Genomic DNA, 14,804 nt, shown 5'->3' with positions numbered 1-14,804 from the left:
AATAGATGTGCGGAAGTTTGCCTTAAGTCAGCAGATAGTTGATTGCTGGAACAAACTTCCATCTGTCATTGTAAAGTTGCTAGCTTAAACAGATTCAAGGCAGAACTAGACAAACATTTGGTCCGAGTGGATGGGTAGAAATGAGAAGGGTCTATTTTTTTTTGGCTGATGCTATATAAGCTTGCTTTCTTGCATCATATGCCCTTGCTAATGCTAACAGTTATATGCCTGTAGTTAGCAGGATCAGATTTGTTTCCATCCTTGAAAAGCACTACAATCTGAGTGTTTAGAAGTGGAGAGGTACTCACCATGATTAAAACTGAATTTAAAGAAGGGAAGGTAATGACAGGTGATAGTTTAACAGCATTCCTTGAACTTTTCAGTACTACTTTTCAGCACATTTCAGTACTAAACATTTCACCTAATAGACATAACTTACAACAACTTCAATAAAGGAGATGGAGCTTCTGCTAGCTTATTTAAACATATCTATATTATCTATATAGATATGTTTAACAAAGGTCAGGAGAGTGGCGATGGAAATTTTTCTCAAAAGTCATGATAAATAGCCTTCAGGAACTACACATCAACAAATCAAGATGGACATAGTTAGTCAGTCTACAGAGTATCAAGAAATCAAGATTTCTTAATAGACTATGCTGAAGTTATGGACATAAGTCCAACTATAAAACTTCACTGTCTCTTTATTTTGTGGCACTTACAGAAGAAAAGAAAAAAGCATGCAGCAGCAAGTAGTTTTGTGGCATACTTTAATTCATTTGCAAATCCCTGACAGTACTTGTAATTGCTAATTACATACTTCATTACAGGTATAAGTTCTGAGGTGCAACCTTTGTCATGAAATGTATTGCATCATATTCCACTGCCATCAAAAGCATTGTTGGTGCTATATTTATTAAAAAATTTTACAACAGTCTCATCTTTATCAAATGATTGTTTCATAAGTACAGGTGACGCCCATCGAGCACAGCTTCACCATGCACGGATTCACACTTACATGGTAGAAGTCCATTTGACATGGATCGTGCCGTACATGGCCCAAGGTTCGTAGTAGTGCAGTGTATCTGACTCAGCCGTGCTACCTTATTACACAGTATCTAGTTGCTTTAGCACGATTGAATTTATAGTGTTATTGATTTCATTCTAAGTGACTTTGCTATCAGAGACAGTTGTGTTGTGGCACTTCATAGTTTTGTGATCAGTCAAAATTTAGCCACTCTACATTTTACCAACTTTTTCATTACAATATATTTTTGGTTATGTATCTTTCAACTCAGCAATTCTCAGAAACAGCGTGATATAATACTTGAACGATTCCTTAGTTGGCTTGAGTCTTTGGTAGTGGCAATGTCAGTGTGAGTTTCCGAAATTAGCAAAAAGTGACTTAGCATTAGCAGAGGCATATGATGCAAGAAAGCAAGCTTATTCAGCATCAGCCAAAAAAAAAAAAAAAAAAAAAAACCGCTCCCATTTCACCCCTCCGTTCGTTCGAAATACCTGTCCAGTTGAGCTTTAAATTTGTTTAGGCTATCAACTTCAACAACAAGTGATGGAAGTCGGTTCCACCAACCAACCACCCGCTGGCCAAAGGCAAATTTCCGCACATCTATCCGACATCCGTCCTTCCTCAATTTGAATTTATGCCCTCTGAGGTGATTATTCTGAGAAAGATGAAGAATCCCATTGGCATTGAGCATGCTCAAACCATTCAAAGCCTTATACACCTCTATCAGATCACCTCGCCGGTGCCTAGTCTCCAGACTCTGTAATTTGCAAAACTTAAGCCTTTCTTCGTAAGAGCAACCCTTTGTTCCATTTACTAATCTTGTTGCCCTTCTCTGTACCCGTTCAAGCAGCTCTACATCCTTCTTGAAATGAGGCCTCCAGACCTGTATACAGTACTCAAGATGTGGCCTTACCATTGCCTTATACAAGGGAATAATCACCTCCTTATCCCTGCTAGAAAAATTCCTGTATATCATTGACAAGACACCATGAGCTACTCTTGCAGCTCGTCTGCACTACTCAGAGAACTTCATATCTGCCTGCACAATTACCCCCAGGTCCTTTTCATTCTCCACCACTGTCAGTGTAGTACCGCAGAGTTGATACGTTGCTCTGGGGTTACTGTTTCCCATATGCAGCACTTTACATTTGTCGATGTTAAACCTCATTTGCCACCTCTCAGCCCATCTGTTCAACCTTTCCAGATCCTGTTGCAGCAGCATAGCGTCAGTATTGTCCTTAACGACCCTGCCAACCTTTGTATCATCTGCAAACTTGGACATTAAACTTGATATCCCATCATCAATATCATTCATAAACACCGAAAACAACAACGGACCCAACACTGAACCTTGAGGAACTCCACTAATAACATTAGTCCACGTTGAGCAGTGTCCATTGATTACCACTCTCTGTCTTCTGCCACTCAACCATCCCCTTATCCATAGCAGCAATTTGCCTCCAATGCCACACTGCTCCAATTTGTGCAGCAGTCTTCCATGTGCAACAGTATCAAAAGCCTTTCTATGATCCAAATATATAATATCAAAGTTATTCCCTGCATCCAGTTCTTTTGTGACTACATCATAGTATCCAATCAAATTGGTCAGGCAAGACCTGCCCTTAACAAAACCATGCTGCGTCTGAGCTATAACGGAATTCTTGTCTAGATGATCCTGCAGTGCTTCTTTAACCAGTGCCTCCATTAATTTACCTGGAACAGAAGTTAAACTAACAGGTCTATAATTACTTGTGTCAGCCTTTGATCCTCCTTTGTGAATTGGGGTTACATTTGCACATCTCCAGTCTATGGGTACCTCCCCTGAGTCCAAAGAAGCGCTCATAATTATGGCTTGGGGTTTGCATACTTCCTTTGCTGCCTCCTTTAATATAACTGGATAGATCCCATCCACCCCAGGTGCCTTTTTTATGTTTATCCTCAACAATCTCTCCTCCACTTTCCTCTCAGTTATTACAAAATCATCCAGCTCACTGACAATGTTTACTTTACCTACATCATTCTCCTTCCTGAATAACTCCTCATGCGTGAATGTAGATGCAAAATATTCGTTTAGATTGTTAGCCACCTGAGCAGGATCCTCAACTGTTGAACCATCAATATCCAGTGGACCAATCTGATTCATCCCTTTCCTTTTCGAGTTCAAGTATGTAAAGAACTCTTTTCTGTTTTTCTTTGCATCCTTTGCCAAGGATTTTTCATAGTCTGCCTTTGCCTGCCTAATCTCCTTTGTGACTTGGTTACAGACCAACTTATATCTATCATAGGCTTCCATGTCACCCATTAATTTGTATGTATCCCATGCATTTTTCTTCTCTGCCACATGTCTCATTAGTTCTGACAACCATTTAGGCCTAAACCTTGAACAATATTTCTTAGTTGGTATGTAAAGCCTGGTAGCCTCGAAGATTAGTTCCTTGAATGCTTCCCATTTTGAGTTTGCTGTTGGTAACATCATCAGTTGGTCCCACTGTATAGAATTTAAATACTGTCTCAGACCATCATAGTCGCCTTTACGAAAACAAAAACCCTTCCCTTTACCTCTGATGGTAGTTACCTCCTTGAGTAAATCCCACTTCAACACACTGTGATCACTGCCACCTAGTGGTTCATTTATCTGCAGGTTCTTAATGCATGAAGAATCACTACTGATAATCAGATCAAGAGTATTGCTCCCTCTTGTTGCCTCACGAACATGCTGATGTAGAAAACAATCATCCAATAAATCCACAAAAGCCTTGCTAGTGTGCGAGTGACCAACCCACAAATTCCAGTCAATATCTGGGAAATTAAAGTCCCCCATTATAAGACTCTCTGATTTACTGGCCCACTCTATTTCCCTGTACAAAATCTTATTATACTCATCAGAGTCATTAGGCCTATAGCACACTCCTACTCTCAATTTTGATTTCCCTATGCTTATGTCACACCAAACTGACTCGACGCTGCCCTGTCCATCGATGTCGACTGGCTTCACTTCCTTGGACTTTATGTGTTTCTTAATTAATAGCATAACCCCTCCTCCCCTCCTGTCCTGTCTATCCTTTCTATACACATTGTATTCCCCAAATTCCAGTTCCGCATTACTTATATCTGTGTGACACCACGTCTCTGATATCCCAACAATATCTGCCTTTGATGTTTTGAGCAATACCTCAAATTCATCAAATTTATTTACCAAACTCCTAGCATTGGTGTACACGCAGGTATACATGCACCTGTTTCTATTCTTAGCTACCCTAACACAACCCATGTGTTTACCTGTACCGCAATGACTACCAGCAGTCTCTGAAATATCCTGCATTTTGTTTTTCAGACTTCTGCTCGTTTCAATAGAAGCAGTGCAAGAATCACTTCCACCTCTGCCACTGGCTACTGTTAATCTATTAGTCCTTGTATCCCCCCCAATTCATTGTGTGTGTTTTGTCATTGGGTGAATTTATATTTTATTTCAATAGTAACCCTAACATAATGGCTTCAAAGCATGCCTCTACATCTGAAAGTGATTCCAAGAAGAAAAAATCCAAAAAAATTCTGTCATTGCATGAGAAAAATGATTATTTTGAGGAAAATAGAGCAAGGAAGAATGTATATATCTTTAACTAAAGACTATGAGTGCAATGAATCATCGATACAAACAGTTAAAAAGTGCAAGGACAAATTAAAACAAGCTTTAGGTTGGCAACAAACTCTGTAAGTGCAAAATCCACTTTTGTTATTCGACGTGATACGCTTATTGAAAAAAATGGACCAATTATTGAATATTTGGATCAAAGGAATAAAAATGTGCCTCTCAGTTCTAATATGATCAGGTGCAAGGTCTAATGTATTTATCATCACAAAGTCTCACGCTGCTAGTGCAAATGGTGAATCAAGTTTCAATGTATCCAAGGAATGGTTCGGTAGATTTAAAAAAGAGCAAATCTGCACAACATTAAAAGTTTTCATGAGATAACTTCTGCCGATGTGGAGGCAGTGGAAAATTTTTTATTTTAATTGAAAAATGTAATAGAAGAGGAAGGATACATGACCGATCAGGTTTTTAACAGTGATGAAGCTGGACTCTATTGAAAAAATGCCTGACAGGACATATTTACCCAAAGAAGAATGAGTTGCACCTGGATTCAGAGTGTCAAAGGACAGAATTACTCTCCTATTTTGTAGAAACATTTCAGGTGATTATAAATGCAAGCCTTTATTAGTGTACAAAGGGTACTAGGAAAGTTTTGCAATATGACGCAACAATGAATCACAGGAAGCTGCTTGTTGCTGCATGTTGAGACATGTTCATACGTGCATAGTAGCCGCCGCGCCAAGTCGATGGGCTCAGTTATTCATTAGTAGTGAGAGTGTAAAGTGCTTGCGATGGCATCGTGGTCACGAAATGAGATAAGGACAGTTTTGCGGTATAATTTTGTGCGTGGTTTAACCATAGACCAGTGCTTAGAAGAAATGACTCTTGCACTAGATGATGATTGTCCACATCGTACAACGATATTCAGGTGGTATAGAGAATTCCAAAGGGGAAATTTCACTCTGGAGGATTCTGAGAGGCCGGGAAGGCCACGAACGTCAGTTACGGAGGAAAACGTTACTGCTGTGAGGAAAATGCTTGACGAAAACAGGCGAGTGACCTACCAACAGATAGAGGATACTTTGGGCCTAAATGCACCAGCAATTCGTTCGATTCTGCAAGATCATTTGCACGTGAAGAAACTTTGTTCTCTCTGGGTGCCGCATCAACTGACTGAAGAGCAGATGACACGACGTGTGACTTGGTGCCGGGAGATGTTAAAAAAGTTTGATAAGGGACAATCTCGGTATGTGAACAACATCGTGACAGGTGACGAGACTTGGCTGTACTATTACGATCTGCCGACCAAGGCTCAAAACAAAGTTTGGGTCTTTGATGATGACGACACACCCGTAATTGTCAGAAAATCCCGATCTGTAAAGAAGAAAATGATAGCTGTATTTTTCAAATCGAGTGGAATTGTGGAACGTGTCGTTTTGGACACGCAGAAGACAGTCACAGCTAAGTGGTATACTGAACAATGCCTGCCTAAAGTCATTGGATCTATGAAGAACCTCTGGCCAAAGTCAAGAATGGACACCTGGTACCTCCATCACGAAAATGCTCCCGCTCACCGCGGCAAAGCCTGCACCGAATATTTGACCACGACAGGACTGAAACTTCTCGAGCACCCTCCCTACAGTCCAGACCTTGCTCCCTGCGACTTTGCACTGTTCCCGCATGTGAAAATGAAGCTAAAAGGGAGGCGGTTTTCCAGTGATGAGGACCTTCTACGGGCTTGGGACAACGAGTGTGCTTTACTCCCTAGTGAAACTTGGCAGAACTGGTTTAAAGATTGGTTTCGGAGGATGGAGAGGTGTATTGAATGTAGAGGAAATTACTTTGAAAAAATTAAATAAACAAAGCTGTATTGCAAAACTTTCCTAGTACCCTTTGTATCATTCAGAAAACCCAAGGGCTTTGAAAGGCAAAAATAAATCCTCTTCTTGTTTACTGGCAATCTTGTTGATAAAATTGAAAAATTTCCGGATAAAAATGTGCACCAATGTTTGGCTGAATTCACAATACTAACAGCAGGTATTCAAATAATCGAAGAGTCATGGACTGAAATGAAGAAGTCAACTTTGAAAACCTGTTGGATTGTTTGTTTGTTTGTTATTTGGTTTTTAGGAGCATTAGCAGCTAAGGCTATATTGCTCCGTAAAATGTGGTGGTCATTCCCTGACCTTTCCACATCCTTCGTATTTGGTGGTGACTGGCTCGAACCCGGTCTAATCAAGAAGCGCGTGCTATGCACTGCTGCTTCTTCCCACCTGGCTACGGAGGCGCCGGAGACCTGTTGGATGATGCTACTCCCTGAAACAGGAAGTGACTCACAAGACCTCAATATTATTCAGACAGAAGTTGAGAAAATTATTAAACTTTCAAACATTATTGGAGGTGAGGGATTCAGTGAAAGGGCAGGAAGAAATTTTAGAACCTATTCATTCCCATTGGGAGGAATTAAAAAAATGAGGAGTTAGAAGAACTATTGGACTCCAATAAAGTAGTTTGTGAAGAAGAAGAAGAAGAAAATGAAGAGCAGAAGAAACCTGAACTAAGAAACAAGGATATATCAGAGATTCTAAGGGCAGCTGAGTTCCCAAAGGAGATTATGTAGGAAGATCAACTTTCATAGGAGTACAAAAATTAAGAGAAGCATTAATGATATTATGGTTTCTTATGTTGACATGCGAAAGATCATGACAAAACAGCGACAGACAAAAATTACAGATTTTGTAAGTAAGCCAACTTCAAAAGCATGTTCACCTTCTGCTAGCAGTTTCATCATTTGAACATTTCTTCATGTTGGTAAGTCATGGTCAATTAAAAATTTTATTTCACTATTAAATAATTATAGAAATTTCTTGAGGTACCAAATTGATTTGACTCAAATTTAATAGCAATGCTTAATTTAGTGGTACTCACCTTAGTATGATCTGCAATTGATGCTTGGAATGGGAAATTAAATAAATTGAGGTTGGGGTAATGAATTGAAAATCGGAATTAAAATAAGCTCAAGGAAGTAGGAATGCTCAACTTCGTCCTTGGTTGTCATTAATGAATAGTTGATAAATTAATTAAGGAAGGAATTTAAAAGTTTGAACTGGGTAGGCCAAAAGTAGTTAACGAGTTGACTTTCGTTTGTTAACGTCTTCATTTGGCAATGATGAAGTAGGGAGTGAACGCGTATATTTAAAGGAGTTCTAAGTTCCCGTAACTTTGAAACATGTGGGAATCTCAGGTGCATGAGATTCCAGAACAGGGAAAGATTGTAGGGTAGTTTTACGTTTATGACATTGAGTTTGGAGTGACGGCGAAACCATTCTATGATGAGGGCTTCGTACTGAAAAATTTTATAACTGGATTTTAATTTAATGATAGTGATGGCTGAATCAATTAGGGGGATGTGATTATTGGAATGTGCGTGTTGTGCAAGTTTGGTACTTGATTGCCCTGTTCTAAAACTATTGTAATGATAATATGCTCGAGTATTAGGTGTTTTTGTGGAACCGTATTTGGTGGTGGTACTTCCAATATAACAGGTATTGCAATTTTGTTGACATTTTATTAGGTATATGATGTTATTCATGTCATTAATTTGATATTTATATGTTTCTTTGTATGAATTGAACATTGAACTAAGTTTGTTATAGGCAGAAAATGTGAGTGTGATGTTTGTACCTGCAAACACCCAGCGGAACTGTCCGGGCAGGTGGCTGTGGTAAGGGAGAACAATACGTGCGTTGCTATTTGCGTTATGTTTAGATGTTATTTTTGGCGGTAGAAATGGTATGTTGAATTAACTGAAATGGGTATTTTCTGGCCATAAACGTTTCTGTAAGATATTGAAGTTCAGTAGATAGGTTGACTTTTCAGTAGATAGATAGACTTTTGGCCTACCCAGTTCAAACTTTTAAATTCCTTCCTTAATTAATTTATCAATTCATTAATGACAACCAAGGATGAAGTTGTGCACTCCTACTTCCTTGAGCTTATTTTAATTCCGATTTTCAATTCATTACCCCAACCTCAATTTAATTTCCCATCCCAAGCATCAATTGCAGATCAAAGGTGAATACTGCTAAATTAAGCATTGCTATTAAATTTGAAGATTTATTTCATTGTTTTAATTTTTTCAGCATGTAGTTTTATTTTAAATTTAGGTAGGAATTCATTTAGATTCCATAATGGAAGCATACACCTGATTAAGTTTCTGTTGTTTCCATAATTTAGTTTTGATTTTTTTGGGGTTTAGTTTTCTTTTAACATAGGGCCCTTTACATTTACATTAGGGGCACAAACTCCCTGTCACCAATTGGATCAATGGAACAAGAGATGAGAAATTACGGAGGAAGTCAGTCTCGCCATTCAATTTTGAAACCCCCATCCCAGCAAAAATTATCACAGAAAAACATTACTTCCATATATTTTATGATGTTTTTATTTGGAATGCATTTTAAATTATAAAATAAAATTGTTAATTTCTTTTAAAAATAAAATTGTTCCATTTGTAACACAGATTATGGTTTTAATTTCCTACATAAAAAGTTTCAGAACCTAACCCCCATTTTTCCATAACACAGTACTCCGCTGAATGCAGACGCTGGTCGGAACATAACTCCTGCACTCGGCAGGGGTCACCTGTACTATAGTCACCTCCACATAATTTCAAATAAATATGATCAAGTGTTTCTCCATGACAGTTATCTGATTCAGTTCAATTCAACTTATATAAGTGACTTGTATCCTCTGCAGTCAATTACAGTGATGTAATTCGGTATAGAAATATTCAGTTCAGTTTACTTTACAGGCCATCCAAGTCCAATTTTTAAAGTTCCTGTGCTACTGACAAAGAATATACAGTTTACTAGACATTGTGTAATTAAACTGTATGGTAACAATTCGGTGTAATCTATGCAAACTATACCATGATTTTACCAGCTCAGATTTAACTCTGCAAATAATACCAAATTACAATTTTTTTTCTATTTCATATACTCCAACCAAATCAAACAACATTCAGTATTTGAAATTTTCTTTCTTTGAGAAATAGATTACCTCAATAAACAATCTTATCTTTGTCCTCACCAGCTTTTATATTGGTGTAGATATTTTCTGATGGTCTGAATGTAAACACATTTCAAAAAACAGGTGTTATAAGGGTTAAATCCTGATTTAAAACTTTTAAAGCTGATTTAATATAACACATAAAGCAGTAATTCTACATTATTTTATTCTTATTCTTTCAATTTGTAAAAATAGCTTGACTTCAAATGTACATACTCTGTAAGACAGATAACCTCCTTGTTTCTGTAGATTTTTGAAAATAACAAAACGCAACAAAGAAAGGGATAGAAAATTATAAAACTTTGTCCTTTCTTATGACTTCACTACCGAAAAATTAGGGTGCTCTTCTGTACCCACCAAAACTGAATCAGAGGTGCATCGTGGAAGTGACTGACAGTATTTCATGTTCATAATGTGCACCCTCAAGCTATAAGATGCAGGGCACTCCTCCTCCCCTCACAAAAAAAATTGTATCATGTAGTTCAAGAAATACAGTAAATCATATGATTTTTTAAACCTGAAAAGATAAATAAAATTAGTTCCATATTACTAGAAAAAGTTTCCAAAATGTACTTTTATTCTTTCAGTAAGCATATTGTTCTGATAATAACAATTTTATTGGTCAATGAGATAGGAGAAAATTACAAAGCAAGCATGCTATGTAGCATGTTCCATATCATATTTTTTGTTTGTTAGTATGTCATGTACAAAAATTTAGTATACAGGTAACCCCCCGTATAACACGGTACTTCTACAACACGGTTTTGCTCTAACACGATTGATAAATTGAGGCAATCCGCACACAATACAGTACTTCTACAACAAGGTTTCACTCTAACATGGTTTCAAAATTGCTGGAAATCTTACATAACACGGCATTTTTGAGCTTTTGTGCTGGGAAAACCCTGCTATTATACTAGATGTCATTTTCAACATTTCCATTCCTTTTTGTGAATCTCTGCTGTTGACTCACTAGTTGTTATCGCCTTCATGATATTTTTCTAAAGTACATTTCTGGAGGTCATTACCATGAAACGATAAAAACAATTTGCAGTTTCTGGTTTATTGGTCTTTTCTGTTAATGTAATCAATTATAAACAGGTAGTAAACTCGATCTTCTTGCATTTGCTATAGTACCGATAGCTGGAATTCTGTGGGTTTTCATGTTATTATGGTGAAATGCGTTTCCCCTTCCACGAAATATTCAATCATATAAAAAACAAATAAATTTTCAGAAACTCATTACTCTGTATCATGTTTGTTGCAACTTGTGCATGCTGTGTGTTCTTTGTTATTAATTACTTATCATTTTTACTGTTTTAAATTTTACAACAAAAAAAAAAAAAAAAAAAGTCACTGTACAGAAATATCAATTAGTATGTTCATATTACAGTACGTATTAATTAAGCTATGTATGTAAGCGTAAATTTATTTTTATTTTGTTAACTGGAAAATATTCTTCCAATTTTCATGTATCATTTAAAGCAGGGGTCCACTGTATTTTGTTGGGAGAGCCCTGGGTTAGGTTCTGTGCTATTGAACTTGTGCTTGTTTGAGACCATAAAAAATAATTGTGACTTTGAAGAGTGCAGTTTGTGACTTTTAAAGAGAGCAGAAGGTACACGAAATCTAGATGCTGCAGAAGAGATTGTTGTTGTTGGTTTAGGGATTTATTAGGCGCATCAGCAACTATGGTCATAGCGCACCACAGAAGAGATTGTGCTTAGCAGCGATGAAGAGGAAGAAAATTAAATGAACGTACATTATCTCACATATAAGTATCACAGCTTGCAAGGCAAGACGTTTGTTCAGTTATTACTATTTAAGTTACTACTATTATAAAAATAATAGTTAAAATATTAAGTTATTATTACTATAAAAATTAAGTTTCTGATAGTTATTAAAAAAAAATGGCATATTTTTGTTAGCTTTTGGAATGTAACTCCACTTTTTATACTGGTTCTTACTCCCATATAACATGGTTTCCCAGCACATTACACAAGATTTTCTAGGAACCAAACTACCGTGTTACATGAGGGTTACCTGTAATTAAATAATCAATGATTATTAATTAACTGATTTGATCCATATGCACTACAAATCAAATGTTCGTTAAGATTTGCATTTACTTACTGCCTGAGCTTGCTTAATAAATTCCAAAATATCTTCTTGTAAAGAGGCATAAACTTTAGGAGGTCCCTTGTCATCCCAGAGGCAAACCGAATGTACTAACCTATTATTAAAAAAAAAAAAAAAAAAACACACACATTTATATATATATATACACACACACACACTGGATTATAGACATACTCTAGCCTAGTGAAATATTAAAAGTATCATTTGAGTATTATTCTAAAATTAAAGTTCTTTAACCTGCGGTAAGTGTGCATTTTGTAATGTGAATGCTATTGCAAGATACTTTGGGCATACAAACATGTTTATAATGCAGTATATCAGAATTTTTTCTTCCTGGTTTACAACATAAGCCTTGTAAAATAAAGTATCATATTCATAAAGGAATCATTTTTATAATTTCATAAATAATTACTGCAGTGTTTTTTTTTTTTTTTTTTTTTTTACACCTAACTAAGCAAAATGTTTCTCAATGAAACATTTTTCCTGGTCAAAAACAAACTGGATGAAATTTGTATACTGTTTCCAAAAATTGATTATAGAAATATCTGCAGCTTTAAAAGTAGCTCTGCTCGTTGTTTATAATGTAATTCAATGCTTATATATGCCTAATGTGCATGAGAATAAAAATTCTGTACTCATTAAGGACTGCAATAAAATTGTGAGAGCTACTAATTTCCCTAGTGGAAACAAAATTACTTAAAAAAGAATAAACAAATAATACTTTATAGGACATAAATAAAAACTAACTTTTTCAAGTTACAACTTTCTTGCACAACAGCCTTAGCCTGTAGGCAGAATTTATTACAAAACCAATAATCAAACTATCCTTGAAAGGTACTGTAACTCAAAGGTTAACCTTGTTAGCATGTTTAGTCAATGTCCTTGTGCAGTAAAATGTTTTAGACCAGTAAATAAAGAATAAACAAATAATTTATGTAATTAATAAATAATAAATTCCTAAATATTGTTTTAAAGGATATTATGAATATAGAATATATCTGTTTGGTCCTGATATTTGCCATGGACATTCTTCCAGTGTGATGATAAGGCTGCCATGTGGAAATCTAAAACACTGTTGAATTGATAATCAGGTCATATTTGGGAATCATACGTGAATTTTTGCAAAGTTTGGTTATTCGGCAAAGCCAAATCCTCTGCTTGCACCTTCATGTTAGTAGGATTGTTAGTAACCCTGAATACATCCACATATACAAGATAAATAATACTATGAATAACTAGTATACTATGGGTGACTACCCAGACATGACACCACTGATAGCAGAAGTAAAGGCATGGTGCCACATTCTACAGAGAAATGGTTGAACTTCTATGACACTAGGATATAAATGACTTTCATCACTCAGTACAATACCACCACTTTGTCTAATTGAAGCCTGAAGTAGCCAAAACCATGTTTGGCTACCAGAGCAAAGTTCTAGCTTCTCCATCTTTTATATTATGCAGTATGAATCATGTCTTTTGAGGTTATGATGGGCATCACAACAAGACCCAACATTCTTTACATTGTAAGGGTACAACTCAGAAACAGTTTCCACAGGATGGGCGCTACATAATTCATCAAACTGAACTTACTGTAATGTTTTAGGAAGGCATCTAGTATCATCTATCATGTAATCTTGATGTTGCTATTGTATAAATTCTGCCAGCTGAAAATGGAAAGAGTATGAGTACAGGTATACCTTGCTTAACAACAGTTCATTTAACAACACATTTCATTATAATGACATTAGGAAATTACTGCCAATATTCAGTTAGCAATGTCCCTCACCTCATTATATATAATGACATCCTAAAAATAAATTTCAGAAATACTAAAAGGGCACCACCAAATAGCAGTATTCCAAGCTGAGTAAAAATAACTCATCATTGCAATGTTTATCATTAAATAGAAGGAGCATCACCATCTGTAAATGACTAAGATTAAAATAATAATAATAAAAAAAAAAAAATCTCAAAAGAAGTATTTTTTTTTTATCTACAGTTTTCCTTTCTCCCATGGTTACAGGTCTAATAGGGTTAGTTCCACATTACTAACAATGAATAAAGTTTCAAAGTTCTCTTATGCAAAACAGGCACATCTACTTCTGTCTGTATTATGCTTAACAACAGTTATATTTAAATTTTACTACTTATTTCATTTTCAAGGAATGTATCCATCATTTTAAGATGGGAGTATATGGTAAATTAGCATTCAACTTAACTACATTTTGCTTAAATGAGTCATTTTTGAAAAACCCAACCCTATCATTACACAAGGTATATCTGTAGTATACATATAGGACAGAAGCAATTCTAAGGCTATGTTATGTTAAGGAGTGACTTATAGGTTTGTTATTTGTATGTACGGCATATCCAAATCATATATCATTTCATAGAACAGGTTTCCCCATGTTGTTTAAAGTGATAAAGGATTTGGACATCAATGCATAATTACTATTATGCATCAATGTAATTACAATTAATATAATGAATAATCGAACTAATGGAAAAATTTATCTGAAAAATGATCTAATCTTCAAAATACTTCTTAATTTCCCAAATGTACATAGCCTTAATTTCAGTGCCAATAACTGCAATTTCTGTGTATAATCTTTAAAGTCTAACTTACTTTTTCTGAGAGAATCACAAATATCACTTATTTGTGCTAATTACTTTCTCTAATTCCTTATGCTTTAAAGATGGGTCTTGTGTGTGTACACACAACTACAAAGATTATATGAAAAAGGGAAGAAAGAGTAGGAAAAAAGGAAAAAAATTATTTATGGACAAGGGCCACTGATAGACAGAAAGCACCCAACAACTATAATAGTATAATATGTGAATAAGTAATGAAAGGAAGAAGTAGGTGCTCCTCCAAGAATCTCTCTAAAACTCCTTGCTATCCAAAAGAGAGCAGTCAAGTTGATTAATGATTCTCTCTTACAAACTCATTCCACTACCTAACACACACATTCA

General features: G+C 35.9%; 1 protein-coding gene across 3 annotated transcripts in view; it reads right to left on the bottom strand.

Moving 5' to 3' along the window:
* Window positions 1-14,804, bottom strand: part of Cul5 (cullin 5) — a 227,103-nt gene that overhangs the window by 111,628 nt on the left and 100,671 nt on the right. For 2 of the 3 annotated variants that reach the window (XM_090379738.1, XM_090379737.1), the window contains one exon: window positions 11,823-11,922. In XM_090379738.1, coding sequence (XP_090235864.1) covers window positions 11,823-11,922 — 100 coding nt within the window. Of the gene's footprint in view, window positions 1-11,822; window positions 11,923-13,421; window positions 13,496-14,804 lie in introns of those variants that run through there. The other variant, XM_090379739.1, reaches the window with a different exon arrangement.

The sequence above is a fragment of the Mastigoproctus giganteus genome, chromosome 8, assembly GCF_048544385.1.
Source record: "Mastigoproctus giganteus isolate SK-2022 chromosome 8, ASM4854438v1, whole genome shotgun sequence".
Classification (NCBI taxonomy): domain Eukaryota; kingdom Metazoa; phylum Arthropoda; class Arachnida; order Uropygi; family Thelyphonidae; genus Mastigoproctus; species Mastigoproctus giganteus.
Note: the sequence above shows the minus strand (reverse complement) of the source record. Positions and strands in the feature narration are given on the sequence as shown.